This window comes from Natator depressus, chromosome 5 (genome assembly GCF_965152275.1).
Source record: "Natator depressus isolate rNatDep1 chromosome 5, rNatDep2.hap1, whole genome shotgun sequence".
Classification (NCBI taxonomy): domain Eukaryota; kingdom Metazoa; phylum Chordata; order Testudines; family Cheloniidae; genus Natator; species Natator depressus.
Genome location: NC_134238.1, coordinates 131,622,521 through 131,640,899, shown reverse-complemented (window position 1 = coordinate 131,640,899; position 18,379 = coordinate 131,622,521). Strand labels below are relative to the sequence as shown.

At 46.9% G+C, this 18,379-nt stretch overlaps 1 protein-coding gene across 1 annotated transcript; it reads left to right on the top strand.

Annotated features, from left to right (window-relative positions):
• The first annotated feature begins 3,169 nt into the window (after nucleotides 1-3,169).
• Nucleotides 3,170-7,660, top strand: KLF4 (KLF transcription factor 4). The gene is made up of 5 exons (XM_074953681.1): nucleotides 3,170-3,189; nucleotides 3,313-3,430; nucleotides 3,823-4,702; nucleotides 4,799-4,963; nucleotides 6,676-7,660. Exons 1-5 carry the CDS (start codon nucleotides 3,185-3,187, stop codon nucleotides 6,849-6,851), a joined length of 1,344 nt encoding a protein of 447 aa, XP_074809782.1. The 5' UTR covers nucleotides 3,170-3,184; the 3' UTR covers nucleotides 6,852-7,660.
• Nucleotides 7,661-18,379: the final 10,719 nt, after the last annotated feature.

Here is an 18,379-nt window from a genome sequence, read left to right as displayed (position 1 = left end):
CACTTTTATGTGTTATTTCAAATGCCCCTCCTGAACTTCCTATGGTGATCTGCAGGTGGAGGGGAGAAAAATTCTGAAGACAGAAGTAAATTCCAGTGCCATTTCTATGATTGTGAAATCATGGAAAGCAAGGGGCTCGAATTTATTACAGTATTTACATTACTGTTACAAATCCAAATGTTTGTGGGCACTCATCACCTATTTTCTAGGTATACTTCGCCCTAGTTAAGAAGAACCAAGCAAAATCACGGTGCAATGGTAATACAATTAGGGTTTCAGAGTAGCAGCCGTGTTAGTCTGTATTTGCAAACAGAAAAGGAGGACTTGTGGCACCTTAGAGACTAACCAATTTATTTGAGCATAAGCTTTAGTGAGCTACAGCTCACTTCATCGGATGCATTCCTTGCTGTAGAGGATGTTGATCAGGTGGTTCCGCAGTTTCTTTGAGAGCATGTGGCACAAGCTGTCAGCCTAGTCTGTGTGGTATGTAGATTGTAATGGATTTTTTACCTTCAGTCCTTTTGGTACGATGTCCATCTGTTTGCATTTGGAAAGGAAGATGATGTCTGTCTGTATCTGTACGAGTTTTTTCATGAAGTTGATAGATTTCCACTCCATATGGCTAAATGCAGTGCCTTGCATAATGACAGGTTTCAGAGTAGCAGCCGTGTTAGTCTGTATTCGCAAAAAGAAAAGGAGTACTAGTGGCACCTTAGAGACTAACCAATTTATTTGCGCATAAGCTTTCGTGAGCTACAGCTCACTTCATCGGATGCATTATTATTATTATTTGGTATTATCCATTCACCAAAACTTGTAGATTGTGCAAGGACTATGAGGTTGTGACCTATATAAGTGCAGGTAACAGTGCAAAAAGGAGCTAAAACTGTTTTTCTTTCTTTAATAATTGTATTCTCTGCCATGCATTGTCAAGGATTGAAAAAAGCACATGCCTAGCTTTCATTATCTGAAGATAATCTTCCAAAAGTAAACCAATGCAGAGCTGTCTTCCTGAGTCTGCAGACTGGCAGTTCCAGTGCTTCTATTCCTCCTCACAATTCTGCCAAGCAGCATGAAGTTAACAAGGCTTTTGTCAGTTTCCGCTGTTATTCAGAACCCCAAGGGTGAGGGTAAAACTGAGAAACATGGTGCCACTTTCAGGCTGCTCAGGAGAACTCTAAGTTCAAGCCGAATCAGGCACTGGAGCTTTTCACAGAGAAGTTCAATCCCCCCCTCCCCCCGCCTCCCATGGAGTGGGAGGGGGGAGGTGATTTCTCCCTTTGGGTCTTGAAAAAACAAGAGTGAAACAACAGGACGCAATGTTTTCAAAAGGGGTGAAAAAAATCAGATTTGTCTTCCCCTCCCTCCCTTCCCTGCATCCCTCTCCCGCTCTCCATCCTTCACCTTCCCCTTCCCTCCATCCCTGCCCCCTTCTTCCCCTCCCTCCCTCCCTTCCCTGCATCCCTCCCCCTTCCCCTCTCTCCATCCTTCACCCCTCCCTCCATCCCTGCCCCCTTCTTTCCCTCCCTCCCTCCCTCCCTTCCCTGCATCCCTCCCCGCTCTCCATCCTTCACCTTCCCCTTCCCTCCATCCCTGCCTCCTTCTTCCCCTCCCTCCATCACTCCCTTCCCTGCATCCCTCCCCCTTCCCCGCTCTCCATCCTTCACCTTCCCCTTCCCTCCATCCCTGCCTCCTTCTTCCCCTCCCTCCATCACTCCCTTCCCTGCATCCCTCCCCCTTCCCCGCTCTCCATCCTTCACCCTTCCCTCCACCCCTGCCCCCTTCTTCCCCTCCCTCCCTCCCTTCCCTGCATCCCTCCCCGCTCTCCATCCTTCACCTTCCCCTTCCCTCCATCCCTGCCTCCTTCTTCCCCTCCCTCCATCACTCCCTTCCCTGCATCCCTCCCCTTCCCCGCTCTCCATCCTTCCCCTTCCCTCCATCCCTGCCTCGTTCTTCCCCTCCCTCCCTCCCTTCCCTGCATCCCTCCCCCTTCCCCTCTCTCCATCCTTCCCCTTCCCCTTCCCTCCATCCCTGCCTCCTTCTTCCCCTCCCTCCATCACTCCCTTCCCTGCATCCCTCCCCCTTCCCCGCTCTCCATCCTTCACCCTTCCCTCCACCCCTGCCCCCTTCTTCCCCTCCCTCCCTCCCTTCCCTGCATCCCTCCCCGCTCTCCATCCTTCACCTTCCCCTTCCCTCCATCCCTGCCTCCTTCTTCCCCTCCCTCCATCACTCCCTTCCCTGCATCCCTCCCCTTCCCCGCTCTCCATCCTTCCCCTTCCCTCCATCCCTGCCTCGTTCTTCCCCTCCCTCCCTCCCTTCCCTGCATCCCTCCCCCTTCCCCTCTCTCCATCCTTCCCCTTCCCCTTCCCTCCATCCCTGCCCCCTTCTTCCCCTCCCTCCCTCCCTTGCATCCCTCCCCCTTCCCCTCTCTCCAGCCTTCACCCCTCCCTCCACCCCTGCCCTGCATCCCCCATTGCGCCCGCCCCACCCCGCTCAGGTGCGCGGCGCTGGGGCGCTGCCCGCGGCAATGGGGGCCGCCGCCGCGGGCTCGCGGACTCCTCCTCGCTGGCGTCAAGGCCGCGCGCTGCCAGCCAGCTGCTGTGCTTGCGTCACGGCCCTTCCCTTCCCTTCCCTCCCCCACGTGTTCCCAGAAGGTTTGTTTTTGCGGTTGCCGCGGCGACGGCGGGCGGAGCCCGGGGGCCACGCGCGCGGGGCGGGGCGGGGCCCGCGGGAGAGGACGTTATAAGCCGGGCGGCCCGGCCGCGCGGCCTGACAGCTCCGAACGGACCGGGCCGGCGCTCTGGGCGCGAGCCCCCCCGCCCCCGCCCGCAGCGCCCCAGCTCGCAGCGGCGGCGGCGGCTCCCCCATGGCCGCGGCGCGAGCAGGGGATCCCCGGGAACCGTCTCGCGCCGCCCCCTGCTCCGCGCCCGACTCCGGCTGCCTGGCGGCGGCGGCGGCTGCTCCGCGGCGGGACCGCTGCTCGCGCCGAGCCTGCGCCGGAGCCGCCGGGGGGGATTTGGCGCGGCGGGGGCCTCCCCGTGGGCGCTGTAATTAGAGGACGTTGGTCTCGCAATTTTTTCCTGTTTTTGGTGCGACTCTGCGCCCGCCCGCCCGGCGTTCGAGCCTCTCCCGGAGCTGGACTCTCCGCCGGGCTCCCAGCGCCAGCAGCCGCCCGGGCCCCTTAATGAGGTGGGTGGCGCGTGTCCGCCCCCCCGGCCCGCTCGCCGCCCCGGGGGCGCGGCCGGCCGGCTCCGGGCCCCGGGCGGCGGCCGAGTCTCACCGCGGCCCGTTTCTCTCCCGCCTTGTCCGCAGGCAGCCGCCCGGCGAATTCGACATGGCTCTCAGCGGCACGCTGCTCCCCTCCATCGCCACCTTCGCCGCGGGACCGGCGGCCCGGGAGAAAGCCCTGAGACCGGCCGGTGCCAGCAACGTGAGTACCGGCCTCGCCCTGCCCGGCGCGCCGGCCGCCGCTCCCTGCGGGGCACGAGGGCGCGGGGCCGTCCCGGGGCCGGCGCTGCTTCCCCGCCGCCCGGGCGGGCCAGGTGCGCGCCGCCGCTCCCTGCGGGGCGGGCCCGGGGCAGCTGGGGACCCGCGGCCGGGATGCTGCGGGGGGCGGGGGCGCCGGAGCCGCCGACCCCGCAGCGCCCGCCCGGCGCGGGGCTCTGCGGCTGGGACGGGCGCGGGGGCTCGGCGGGCCCGGCGCGGGGACGACACCTGCCTGGGGCCGGCGGCAGGTCCCGGGGCGGGGGGCCCCGGAGGGCGGGGGGCGCCCGCCTGGCCAGGCCGGGGCTGATCGGTGCCTGTGTCTGCTCCTGCCCGCAGCGCTGGAGGGAGGAGCTGTCCCACCTCAAGCGGCTCCCGCCCGTGCTCACGGGGCGGCCCTACGAGCTGCCGGCCGAGCTGGAGACCCAGGCGAGCAGCGGCAGCCGCGGGGCCAGCCCGGCGCTCATGGCCCGCAGGGAGGCGGAGGAGCTCAACGAGCTGCTGGACTTCGACTTCATCCTCTCCAACTCGCTCATCCACCAGGAGCCGGCGGCCGTGGTGGTCTCCGCCGCCTCGCCCCCGGCCAGCGCCGGCCCCTCGGCGCCCGCCGCCAGCGCCTGCCCCTTCGCCTACCCGCTGCAGAGGGGGGAGCCCGGCCTCCTGTACGGCGCCGCCCGGGAGCCCGCCCCCGCCGCCCCCTTCGACCTGGCCGACATCAACGACGTGTCCCCGTCCGGTGGATTTGTAGCCGAGCTGATGAGGCCGGATTTGGACCCGGTTTACATGCAGCAGCAGCAGCAGTCGCCTCTGGGCAGCCTGCACGGGAAATTTGTTGTGAAAGCCACGGTGAACATGGGGGAATACAACCACATCAGTGTTAGCGGCAAGAGCAACCCGGCTGCTGCCTGCACGGACAGCCCCGGAGCCCCTTACAGCTCCCTGCCCAGGATGTGCCAAAAAATCAAGCAGGAGGCAGCCCCTGCTTGCACCATTGCCCAGCCGCCTCCTCGAGCCCAGCAGCACGAGTTCCCCTTGGGGAGGCCGCTGCCCAGCAGGACTAACCCCTCCTTGGCTCCAGAGGAGATGATGAACAGCAGAGACTGCCATCCTTCCTCCCAGGGGCTCAGTCACCTGCCACTACCCCCAGGCTACCATGCTGCCCCAGGCTACCCTCCTTTCCTGCCAGAGCAGCTACCACCAAGTGCACTACAGTATCAAGGTCAGTCTAAGTATCTAAATGTTTCAGGAGAGCCTTTAAACGTGCCTCCCTTGGTACAAGGGGTGATGATGCTGACTCCACCCTCTTCACCTTTAGAGCTGATGCCACCTGGGAGCTGTCTGCCAGAAGAAACCAAGCCAAAGAGGGGACGTAGGTCGTGGCCCAGGAAAAGGACCGCCACGCACACCTGCGACTATGCAGGTTGCGGCAAAACTTATACCAAGAGCTCTCATCTCAAGGCACATCTTAGGACCCACACAGGTAAGCTCCATTCAGTAAGGCTTTATTGGCATGGCAAACTATATAAGTGTTTACCAAAGTGTATGAAAGAGACGGACCCCTTTCTGGGCTCTCTGTAGGGAGGTATAGTCTGCTCAGGTAATTAAATACAGTTGATCCAAAAATGTTGAATCTCCAAAATTTTTGATCAGATAAAAGATTGCATTTTTGTGGGGAAAAATAATCCCACTTTTTCACTCAGTTTAAAAAAAAAAAACATGCAATGTATGGCTTTACCTACTGGATTGGAGGTTACTTCATAGCTCAAAATGACTCTGACATTGCAGGGTGTTTTTGCAGATGAAAAGATTTGTCTGCATGTCTATTGCTATGTGGCTAGTTAATTGGCAGGTACAGTAGTTGGAAGTCAAACTGAATTTGTTGATCTAGATAGCACTGGCTCAGCTGTGTGATAGGAGTCTGTGCAGTTACCTCCTTAGATTTTACTTTCTTTGCTCGTGGTTTAAAACTTTTTCTTTTTGTCCTGGTTTGCTCCTCTAACTGGAGAGAGTCTATTACTGGCATTTCCGTAGTTATCGCAGTTCTGAAATCAATGGAAGATAATGTTGTTGCTTGCAGGTGAAGCAAGATACTCCCAGAACATTTTTATAATTTTGTATTGATGACATGATAAAATTTGTAGTCTACTTTTAAGTTATTCTTCAGCTTTATTATCATGGCGAGAAATCTAGTTTAAGGTTCCTCGACTACTATTGGAATACAAGTAAAATAGTAAATTAACATTGGTATTTGAGCTTGATCTCACAGGTATGGTTTAACTTTGCCACTGAAGAATGCTTACTGCAGTAATGAAGTTGGTGAAAGTATTTCTGTTAAATAATATTCACTACTTTTGACATTCTCTAAAAGCATGGTATGACTTAAATTTGAATTATTGAGGATCCCTGAATTAAGTGGTAGGAATTGGAATCAAAATTTATTCTGTGAGCAGAGGAGGTAGGAAAGAGCTAAGGGACATCTCAGGGTTTAGAGTGCAAACTATGGTACTTATCATGTCCCAGCTAATGTCAGTGCAAGCAGGATTGGGTTTTGAATTTCTCCAGAGATAAATGGCTAACAGTTTTTCTGGTATTTTCAGATTGGATGGAATACTTTCCAGAATGCTAATGTACCGAGTCTATAATCTTTAAGTTCCCACTGAAGTCAATAGAAGCTTTGCTTAAAAGGTCATGAGATTGAGCCCTCTAATTTCGTAATAAAGTTGATCTAATGAAGTTTCAAGCAGGTTCTTTATTCCTTAAATCTACTATAATCTAAATCCATTTCATCTGAGCTGTTTCTGTATTGATACTATTATCTGAGCTTTGTATTCTAAATTCCTGCATACAAGATAAAGACTGGAAATAATAAGTATTGTAGTTAAGGTTTCAATAAAAGGAACTTTCTTATGAGACATTAAATCATACTGTCATGCAAAGAATACATGTATTTTGCCCTTTGTCTGATTTTAGCATCTTTGTAGCTAGATATATATAAATTACCACAAAAAGCCTTATTGATCTTATTTTCTTTAATGAAAACATTAATTTTCCTGTGTGTTATCAAACATAAATCAAACTTCGTGAGTGAAGATGTTAATAGAAGGCTGGAATATTATCCTTACTGGAACATACAAAAGTATGTGCATGTCTGCAGACAAATATGGATTTAATTGACGTGATTTTTTTTTAAAGGAGAAAAACCATACCACTGTGACTGGGAGGGCTGTGGATGGAAATTTGCCCGCTCCGATGAACTTACCCGTCACTACAGGAAACACACTGGCCACCGCCCTTTCCAGTGTCAGAGATGTGACAGAGCATTTTCCAGGTCAGATCACCTAGCCTTACATATGAAGAGGCACTTTTAATCGGAAGCAGTGGATCTTTCCCATACTGCCGTAAGAGATTCAGTATTTACAGCACAGACTGTCTTCCACAAGAGGGAGGAGCCCAGCTAAAGCACTACAAGGAATCATGGTGAAGTCTTCCAAAGAGTGGAAATAAATAATCAAATGCAAATGTTGGAACTCTTCTTTTTTAATTATAAATTAAAAAAAAACATTGGGGTCAATGACTGGATCTTCTATCATTCCATTTCTAAATCCAACTTGAATATTTCTGGACTACAAAATGCCAAGGAGTGACTGGAAGTCAAGGATATCAGGGTTAAATAGACTGTTGGGTGGGTAGGGGAGATTATACAGGGAGATTACATTCCCTTAAATCTTGTTTCAATGCAATATGAGATGTAAATGTCATCTTGTCTTTTTTTCCTTCTAAAAGCCATTACTATGTTAAAAGAGGAGGAAGAAATTCAGGTACAGAATTGTTTAATAGCCTATTTCATGGTGCTTAGTGACTGTTGGTTCTAAAGGTACCAAAAACAGGAAGCCAAAGTTCTCAAACTGCTGCATATCTGACAAGGAAATATTTTTGTCTTCCGATCTACAATTATGACCTAAGTCAGGTAAATAAACCTGATTTATTTCTTTTTTTCTTAAGAAAAAATTTTATGCAGACAGTCTGTAATGCACTGTGGTTTCAATGTGCAATAATTTGTACAATGGTTTATTCCCAAATATGCCTTAAGCAGAACAAATGTTTTCTATATAGTTCTTTACATAATAAATATGTAATATAAATTTAAACAAACATCTATTTTGTATATTTGTAAACTACAAAGTAAAAATGAACATTTTGTCGAAGTTCGTATTTTGCATATTCAAGTTGAAAATAAGTTTTAAATAAACCTATAATATTTTATCTGAATGGCTTTCCCACTTTTTTCTTCTATGCATTTGTGTCTAAAGAAACCTTGCTTTTAAATACTCATGAATGGCTCAGTACCGCAGTCCCTTACTCAGACAAAGCTCATAGGGCAAAGAACACAAGATGAGGCTCGTGCATTTCCAGTACTGCTAAAAGCTTTGTCTTTAGGAAAAATGCACTGAAAACTGGATATTCTGATTAGCGAGTCCTTGCTCACCTCTCTCCTCTGCACCAGAGAAGCATACTTCTCAGTTTTAAACTAAGGTCTTTTGAATTACTCATGGTTAGAATGTAACCAACTAAAATGTCTGTCTGAGACTTAAGAGCATTTAAAATGAACCCTTAATCTTCAGAAACTGGAAGTCTTTACATGGTTTTGTACTGAGCAAACTTTGTGTTTGTGTCTTGAGTGCAACACCCATATGACTACCCGACCTGAAGTTTTTACAGTTTGAGTTTTTAGCTTCTGTTCCTGTGAAGTCACATACATAAGCTGTTAGGTTTACACTGTTTATCTTTTCATACTGCTGAGAAATTCATGTAATATCTTGAAAAAAATCAACTATATGCTAGTAATAAACTTGGGGCAATGTGAATGTAATTTCTTGGCATTACATAGAGTATATAATTTCATGTGCACTGAAAATTCCCCATGACTTGTGAATTTTGAGTGTTCAGGGAATACAGGTGTGCATGGCCCAAGTTGTTTCCAAGAACCTCAGTTAAGCCATATTGATTCTTCTGCACTGAATTCAACAAGCTGTGAATGCTATGCATTAATATTAAACAAATCTTTAGGAGCTACAAAGTCAGTGGTTACAACTAAAGTGCTTGATCCTGCAAACACTTCAACATACTCTTATACCTTTCTCACTTTATTGAAGTAAATGGAACTAGTTGCATGAATAAGGTAGTATTTTTATTGCAGTAGCATGTAAGGGCCCATGATGGCTCAATGGCCCCTTTGTGGTTGATGTGATATAAATACATAACAATAAGACTGACTGGTGATCAGTGTTAGCAAGATCAGGCCAAAACTGGGACTTTTTGTAAAAAGAAACAAATTGTCTTGCACTGGTTTAAAAATGTCATCTAGGTATTTTGCCTATACGTGTTGATCAGAATGAGTAAAGTAGAACATGGAAAATTATTACTGATAGGGTCAGTTTATATTTTGCAGTTTCTGTAAAATCAAGTGGTAATACTGACTTGATTTTCTTTTTTCAAATCTGTCTCAAGAATGCTATTGGATTTCACATTTTGATGTGTTCTTTCTTTGTGATGACTGGTCACATCTTTTACTAAGTCCATGCCTTACTGATTATATGCATTCTTGTTCAGTTGAAAGGTGCCTTGACCCATTTGACACACAGGTAACGGGAGTGAAGGGGAGAGAAAGAGTATCCTTTTTGATTTGCAAATTAATTTAGCTTCCTCTATCAGGTAGAGTTAGGAGTCACTTTTTGATCATCAGGATTTTTAAAGTTTAAAATATTTACAGTAGTAATTGCTTTTGACCTTTCATGTTGCCTTGCCTCAAATATTGATGCTGCCGTGGAGGGATTATCAAATGTCAAAAGTGGAAACCTGTTTAACATGTTGTGAACCTGCCAAGCTTTCCTGGGTTTTTGTCCTATGCACTTCCCAATGTAGCCAAAGCCTATCTGCAACTCTGTAGAGAACATGTGTATACAGAACTTGACTGTGAATCAGAGACCCTGTTCATCTTCAGAATCACATATATCCTCAGTCAGGCTCTATTAAAATCTAGCTCTAGAAAAACACGATCATTGGATAAATCTTATACTGGTTTTGAGCTTCAGGAGCACTGTTATGACAATGTCTATGCACTTTATAAAAAAATAATAAAGGTTCCCTAACCTTTGGAGACACATGGTTATTAAAGCAAACTCTATTTTTCCTTTGATGCTTTCACAGGCCTGAACTCTATAGTTGCTGAAACAATAACATTCCAAAAAGAGGCTTTGTTCTCTCCCTCTTCCATTCAAAATGGTTTCCTACCCCAGGCTGCCTCGCATTTACTTTATGACTTTGATTCAAAAGCTAAATACAGATGGAAGCAGCTCAATGAAGTATTTAAAAAAAACACTTTTAAACAGATCCAACATCCATATACTTATGGAGACAGTGCCAGCTCACCCTTTGTCACTGACGGGGGCAAAGCCCAGATCTCTCCTTGTTCTTTAGGAGGGCTCCCAGGAAATACCAAAACAAGCAATTCTACTAGTTGTACTTTGATAGGCAGGTATAGCTAAAAATAGCATGCTGAGTTAGCCACCTATTCCGTTATGTCTTGCCTCCTGGAGGTGCATTTAGCTGAGGGAATACAAAGGCAGCTGGAGGCACAATATAGATCATGATAGATGGCTCCTATAAAGGACATGCAAAAAAACCCAAACAATTTTTGTTATACACTACCTTGAAAAACCATATGCAATTTACTAATGTTTACAGCCTGGGATACTTACGTTTTTAGGCACCTTAAAAGAAGACATCTTTAAAAATGGCCTCATTTCTAAAGGGAGCAGAGTACCCAATAGCTACCATTCGCTCAAGGCCACTCTTGCGATTCCTAGAGAAAGCCCCCAAGTTCAAGAAGGCTGTGCATAGCCAAATACAAACTACAGCCATTATCAATCCTTATCCACCATAGCCCTAACCATCCCCTGTAAGCATGCTTGGTGTGTGAAGATGAGCCGTTTACAGGATGACACATGTCTGTCTTCAAGGTGCCAAGTTTTCTGAAGTGTTGTTTGCATACAAAAATACTCAAGGTGATAGATGGGATTATTGCTCATTAATCCTTTGTTTCTGTCTGTTGTGGCATTTAGAGTGGAAACTTGTCTACTTCAAATTATTTCATTACTTGTAATCTCATGCAAATACTTCCATCTCTTCCCTATCAGACAGTCTTACTTAATAAGAATTTCTCTTTTAGTGGATTTACTACTCCCTTGGGGACCAAATCCTGCTTCCACTGACGTCAACTCTAGACTCACATTGCCTGATCTACAGCACCTTAATTGAAATCAATCTCTTCCCCTTCGCTTTAAGAAGGTGAGGTCAGAGGAAAGTGTAGATAATCACCCCTAGTGTTTTAATGCTCCTTTGAATACGTTTACCACATAGTCCTATAAATGTATCCTGGACCTTGGGACCCTCCTGCTTCCATTGGGGTCAGGGACAAAACTTCTATTGGCAGCAATGGGATCAAGAACACGTACTTTGGTTTTTATGCATTTATCAGGCATTTCAAATAAAGAGGCTAAAATAGTCAAATAACTCAACTGTATTTGTTAGGTGCCTTAATGCTCCTTCTTGTTATGCATAAATTCAGTTGTTTTTGCGTAACTGGGGACCTTGAGTGCATTATAAAATCATAACTTGTCATGCTGGAATGTTCTGCTACAGAAGACTGGAAAGTCTGAGCATCGTTCTGAGACCGAGCACAGCCTCGGGTATGTGAACCTCCCACAAAACTGAATGACAGAAGCCTGAGCCTTAACTCAGGGAACCTGCATGGATTGGCTGCATCTGGGAACATTTCCCCCTCTGCAGTGACCTGGGGTGACTTGAACTTCCACTGTTGTTAGCTCTGGTGGCGAATTATAGCTGTGAAGTTACTCTCTGGGGCATGCATGCCCGTGGTGGTGTTTCTACTGCTTTTGTTCTCACTATACTTCAGATAAACATCTTCTAGGCTGCATTTCACCCTTGCATATGAACCCTCATAACAGAAACCCTATGTATGAACCATGCTTGCTGTTGCAAAGGAAAAAGAAAGTCTTGTTTTACTAGCATCTCCTCTGTGGTTGGAGTGTGAGTGTTGTAAGTGATCCAGAAGGCTAATGATACTAGCAGCTGATCACAGCAGGTGTCTCCCACATGAGTTAGATTTCCTAAGGTGGTGCTGCCCTCATTTTTGAAGCTCTGACTCACAGGTGCTGCAACTAAGGGCGCTGCTGCTGCACCCACAGGCTTGAAGTAGTTTCCATCATCTACAGTGTTTACCGTTTGGTTCAGTGGCTCTCAGCCCCCCGCCTCTGACTTTCTCCATAGTAGAGACTGGACTTAAGTGAACGTATGCAGTGAGGTTTGGCAATATGAATGGTTACTAATCAATTAAAGTTAACATGCTAAGCTCATTTCACCTAGGAATTTGTATCAGGTTAGAAAAGGATTATAAATGTCTTATCAACACAGCTATCTAACTGCAACTCGAAATATTTTTGCATAATTTTGTTTTGGGTACAGTAGGCTTGTTTATGTGGTACAAGCTAGGGCTTGCTCAATCTTGTAATTCAAGTTCTGTGCTATTAAGGTTTCAGTCTCATTCAACAAAAATGATGCAGCTTCTCCTTATTGGCTGATTAAATATCTTTAAACAATTATAGCAACAGGCATTAGGCAGCTCTTCAAAGCAAACCTTCCCTGCCACAATTTGCTACTGATGGGGTTGGTGGTCTGATATTTAACTCTGCACCACCAAAGCATGATATTATCTACTTGAAATTAATTATGTATCACTTAATGGCTGGTCCTGCACCCAGTGCAGTCAACAGTGTTACCATGAGTAGGTCCTAATACAAGATCTGATCTATAGTTCATTGAAATTACTCCCATTGACTTCCCTGGCCTTTAGATCAGGCCCACAGCTACCCAGGGTAACATCGTAACATCAAAGTGAGTTTTGCTGTTGACTTAAATGGGTCTAGGATTTTACCTCCAGTGTTGGAGCTTGTAGAAATACTGAGGGGGGTTGCCCCAATAAGCCCCATATTGTAGACTAAAGCCACCATGACATGGGAGTCTGATTTGCAATCTGGGTCTTTAGCAGATCTCTCTTGTTCAATGTCTGGTTCTCAATTTGCATCATGTAAAAAAGCATGACCTCATCAAGGCTTATATAGTTCATCACCTTTATATTCATGGTCTGGTATAATTGATATTGTATGTTACTAAATGGCTAAACTCCTGTGCTGAATGTTTGCATTGATTAAGGAAGTCTAACAGAATTTAGTTTCTAAACTGTCAGGGTTTTATGCCATACTTACTCCGCAAACATATTGAGTCAGTAATCTTGTGGGCTACCAAAAGCAAAAACCCTCAACATTCCCATATTTTCCTGCACTGGAGTGAACTGAGCTTAAGCAGCCCATCTAAATTCTTGCATTTGTATATTTTAATAGCAGGTTTCCACTGCTCAGGAAAGAATAGCTGGGAGAGTCTGCTAAGAAATAAATTTTTTAAAAGTGGAATATCAAAAAGTTTGCTCATCTAAATAGCAAAAATGTTATCCTTCTCAGTTATTGCTCATGCCTGGGTATTTACAGCTGCCTTTCCACACATGTATTTCCTTATTGATTGCTATAACAATGCTGTCGTCTGCACAAGATATTTAACTACCTTTCCTTTGGTAAACAGTTTTTACTAACATTTGCTTTGACAACGCTCCCGTGTAGGTAATGTAAAACCTACTAAAGAAGCTTTGTATTCAAAGAAACAGTCTAATTGGTTGTTATGGTTCAGACAATTAGTCGTCCTTTTAACTCTTTTGTTTAGGAAGATAGGAATACAGATCAGCCTAGTAGTCCATGTAGTCCAGTATTGTGCCTTTGTATGAGTATGTTTCGGAGGAAGGTGCAAGACTCCAGTTGACTTTATTGGCTGTTGGATCAAGCTTATAGCTAACCAGGCAGTAATTGGTAGTTATTGGGTAATCTCCCCCTAAGGAAAGTTTCCTCCCAATTCCCCAGTAATTGGAGGTTCACTTAGGCTCTCAAGTTTGAGGATGTATATTCCTTCCAAATATCTTGTTTGTTTTATAATGTTTACTATTATAACTCTGGGTAGTCCTTTTGTCCAGTAAATAAATGGATTCTCAGCACCCATGGGAAAGAATGATGGGTGCTGAGAACCCACTGGCAGCCTCCCTAGCAGCACCTCCCCGTGGCCCCGCAGGTCAGCACCTCCCCCTCCATCCCAGCATCTCCTGCCTGCCACGGATCAGCTGTTCCATGGCATGCAGGAGGCACTGGGGGAGAAGGGGGAGAAGCAAGGGCAGGGCATGCTCAGGGGGAGTGGAAAGAGCAGAGGTGGGAAGAGGCAGGGGGTGAGGCTTGGGGGAAGGGGTGGAGTGGGGCTGGGCCTGAGGCAGAGCTGTGGGGCACGCCCCGGCACATTAGAAAGTCAGCGCCTATGTGAAAATGTATTATTTTTTAAGCCAATCTCATTATTGGGCGGGGGGGGGCTGATGTATGATTTGTGAAATGCGAGGTTGACAACACCTCACTCCACCAGTGGTTAAAATCCCAGTGCAGACAAGGCCATGCTGAGCTTTTGTGTGTCTCTAAGATGACAGACACTGAAGAAAACTCCAGGCTGCAATTATTACTGCTTTTCATACTCCATTTACAATGTCTGGTTTTGCTCTGTGTATTTATTTACATACAGGCATTTCTATGGCACTCATCACCATAGTGTCTAGGCAATTCTCCTTTCCTTTCTCATATCATGTAATGAAATCTATGTAAAATACATAAATTCTTGTCAGGGAAAAAATCAAGCACTCCTTTTGGAAGGAATTTGCGCCCTGCAATTCACTGTTTACTGGTGTCTCCTTCTTTCGCTGTATCATGACACCACAGTTCATTTCACGTTCACTTGAGAAAAAAATATTTTTAGTCTAGTTAGTATTTCCAACCCACACACTCCCCCCCTCCACCCCCATGATTGGTGGCCCTATTCTGCTGCTACTGAGGTCAATGGGAGTTTTGCAATTGACTTCAGAGTTTGTAGGATTTGGCCCTGAGTTTTATGCCATGAATAGTTCATCAGCCTGCATTGCTCTCCCTAATTCTGCATGCTGCTACTTGCACGTACTGAAAGGTTCACAAACAGTGAAACAGGGAAGTGCAAGAACCCTAGGGTAGATCCATGGCTATTTTTCAATGGATAATTCTGTATTCTGGTGGGCTGTGTGACACCATATGTGCTGTAGCTATTTATGGTCTAATCTCATGGACTTTAAAGCCACCAGGGACCATCATGAGTATGTAATCTTGAACTGCTTAGTCAGGCAGAACTCCCCCCGAAGCCCACAAACGTGAGCAGAATCCTGGAGTGGGTTCTATGTTTGCACGTGGTTGGTTCTAACCACATGTCCCTGCCCCCAGTGCAAAGAGTCGTATACTGACTCATCACTTAAACACAATGTAGGAGTCTGCTCCTGCTCCCAAAGCAAAGCTCTCCTGGTGAAATCCTAGCTTCATTGAAATCAATGGAAATTTTGCCCATCTGTTTTCAGTGGCAGTGGGTTTGAGCCCTAAGCGGCTAACAAGTGTAATTTAACTGACACCGATGAAGTGCTGGGAATTCAGTGGCATTCTGTGAGCCGGCTGCATGACCCTGGGTGAGTCACCTCACCTTGCGGTGCTGGTTTGCCAGCTGTAAAATGAAGTTAATGCTGCTCATCTCTTTTGTGAAGCTCTTTGAAATGAAGCGGGCTATTTGTTACATCATCTTGTTGCTCAGCCCTCGCAGATTTTTACCCCCGTTGACCTTGTGAAACTCCATGTACGATGGAGTAGACAGAGAAGCCCCAGTTGTTTTGGTCCATGTTCAATATGCAGTTTTGCAAGCTTCTTGTGCTAGATCCTGCTCTCACGGAAATCCATTGTAAAACTCCCATTGACATCCGTGATGCAGGATCAGGCTTATAATGAATGTCTGTTCGGTGTGAAGCTGTTCTGTGGGGGTGGGGGAAGAAGAAAGATGATGGATGGGATTTTTAGAAGCACCTAAGTGATTTAGGAGCACAATTCCACTCCAAAAGGCAATAGGACTTGTGCTCCTAAATCACTGATGTATTTTTGAAAATTCCACCCAACTTCACTTTAAGATTGTTCCACTGTGCTTTTTTGAGGCATACTCCAGTTTGGTTTGCATCAGTGAAGGGGGGCAATCCTGCAGCTGGTCACTCTCAGAGACCAGCAACTGGATTAGGTGGACCAGTGGTGTATGGCAACTCCTTGTGGCCTGTGTTCATACACAGACAAAACAGATCTCATTTTTATGAATGAGAGAGAGAATCTTGAGTGAAATTCACCCTAGTGCAGATGGCTTGCTAAGGACCTATGCACCACTTCAATGGGGATTTAGTGGGGAACAGTGTCTTGCTGTGTAGCACCCAGAGTGAATTTAGACCCATATGAAAGTGTTATATGCTCCTATATGCTGAGGCGAATCAGACCCCTTATTTTTCAGTTATGGTGTGTTATTTGCACTGCCATATCAATGCTTGCAGATAGCAAGGCTAAGGCTTTCTGTGATGTGCGGGCACCCAACTTGATCTGCCTCATAAGGACCTGGTTTTCAGAAAGTAATGAACACCTGCCCGTCCTCTGAAAATCAGAAATCAGGCCCCTTTTAAAGTGTCTTAAGCTGGGCACCCAAATATTGAAGCAGCCAAAATCACTCGTCACACTGGAAAATCATGACCCCCACCTTTTTTTTTTTTTTTTTTTTTGCATGCCTCCATGTGACCAAAGACTTGTTCATGCAAATCTTCACGAAGCCAGAGGGACTGCTCACGTATTCTGATATCTCGGTGAATCGGGGCTGACAGGCACACCACGCCCACTGGTTTCTGAAGGCTCTGAGAGGAGAACTGGGCGTCGTATAAGGTCCAGCAGACCAGTGATATTCCACCTGAGGCTTGCAAGCCCCAAGGGGCTCTTCAGTGCGTCTCCTGCATCTCTTTGCAGCACATGCTATTAAAACACGGTGTGATTGAATTATTAACCCCTCAGGAGGCTGTTACGATGGTATTAACCAGTTGGAGTTGATAAAGTAATGATGCCTGGTCAGTCCTTTTGCTGTGAGAATTCTATTTCGCCGTCACACTGTTTAAATATGAATATATAGTACTGTAGTAAATGAAACAATGAATTCACGCTCCTGTGAATTCTCCTTTGGGGAATGTTGATCACTAATTTGGCTCCTGAACCACCAAGGTCTGAGTATCCCTGGGCTAAACTAACAAACAAAACATTCTGGTCTCACTGGGTGTGAAAAGCAGCATGTTGAGTTAGAAGCAGGAACGACCCCAACAGTGCCTGACTGCTTTGAATGCTGTTTTTGTGGGGGTTTCCCCCTCCTTTTTACACCAGCATTTACATAAGGAAAATAATATTCAGTATTTCTGGTTGAATGTGCAAAAAGGTATTATTAGGTACCATTTGCTGGTCCATTTTAAATAGAACTGCATCAAATCTCTTTAATAAACCTTAACAGATTAGAGAGCCCTGTGTGTTCACAGCTGCCTGTGTTCAGAAGGAATAGGAACCGCTATTTGTCAGCAGGGTGTTTGAATGTTCTTTGGTAGCACAGATTTTATTCACTTAAATTGATTACCATCCATGGATGATCTAACATATTTGCCCTCATGTAAATTCTCCTCACAGTCGCGTTGACAATTCCTCTGATAGCAGAATCCTGAAAAGGATGGGCCCGATTAGCACCATCTGACAGATCCTGACTGGCCTTTACACTAAGCATATGCCTACATAACAGCGGCTGCAGCCTGACAGCTCTGGCACTGCAGCTGTGCCACTGTAGCACTGTGGGGTAGATACTCGCTACATCAACAGAAGGGTTTTTTCCCCCCATTGATGTCGTTTATCCACCTTGCTGAGCAGCGCAAAATTTCTCATAGCCCTGAGCGATGTAGCTAGGTCGGCCTAAGCTTTAGTTGCAGACCAGGCCTGAGGCAGTGTAAGGGAACTTAAAAAGTGGGAGTAACCTGCACTTTAAGGTCTCAGGCCGAGAGAGCAATAAAAAGTGACCCTAGTGTAAGGGAGACTCAAGCCACGTGTTTATACTAAAGAGCTAAGCAGCTACAGCGCTGCTTGCCAAGCCAGTGATGAATTGTTTTGTAGTGCCCCCGTGAGGACTACCAGCCAGCATGCAGTGTACTCCTGCATGTCCTGCACATATCTCTCTGCACACGAAGGGCCAACAATTTGCTTTCTTAAGCACACAAAATAACTGGCCAGGCAGGAGCTTTGGGCAGCGAGAGAATCCCTGGCAGAGGACCTTTCTGCTTAACCAAGGATGGCTGGATTATTATTTTAAGTTTAGTTTAAGTCAATGGTTGTAAGGCACAGCAAACACCAGAGAGACAAGGGGGAAGAAGCCTCAGAGCCTCCTGCTTGACTTTTACTCCTCTTCATCAAAGCACATGAGTAGTCACGGTGGGTGAAATCCTGGCCCATGCACAGTGAAAATATTGTTCGGGGTGCCTATCCCGGGGGGTGGGGGTGGTGGTGTGTGTGGGTGTGTTGGGGGGGTGGGGGGGGGTTGGAGAGCAAACCTGCCCTGGACCCAGTAGTGTAAGTACTGGGGTCCCCCACTGTGGCATCTCTGCAGAAGAGAGTGGGCCCTTTCTGCTCTTGAGGGGAGTGGAGCCCCTACTCCCATTCCTGGGAGGACAAGGAGCTCCATGCCACTGTCCCAACCTCACGGGAGGCAGAGGGGGAGATGGCCCTTCCCACCAACACTCCAAAAGGATGGTGGGGTCAGAGTGCAGGGGCAGGGTTACAGGGTG

Coding starts and splice junctions, on each gene's coding strand:
- KLF4 (XM_074953681.1), top strand. Junction 3,431..3,822: donor GACCGGCCGGTGCCAGCAAC/GTGAGTACCGGC, acceptor TCCTGCCCGCAG/CGCTGGAGGGAGGAGCTGTC. Junction 4,964..6,675: donor ACATCTTAGGACCCACACAG/GTAAGCTCCATT, acceptor TTTTTTTTAAAG/GAGAAAAACCATACCACTGT.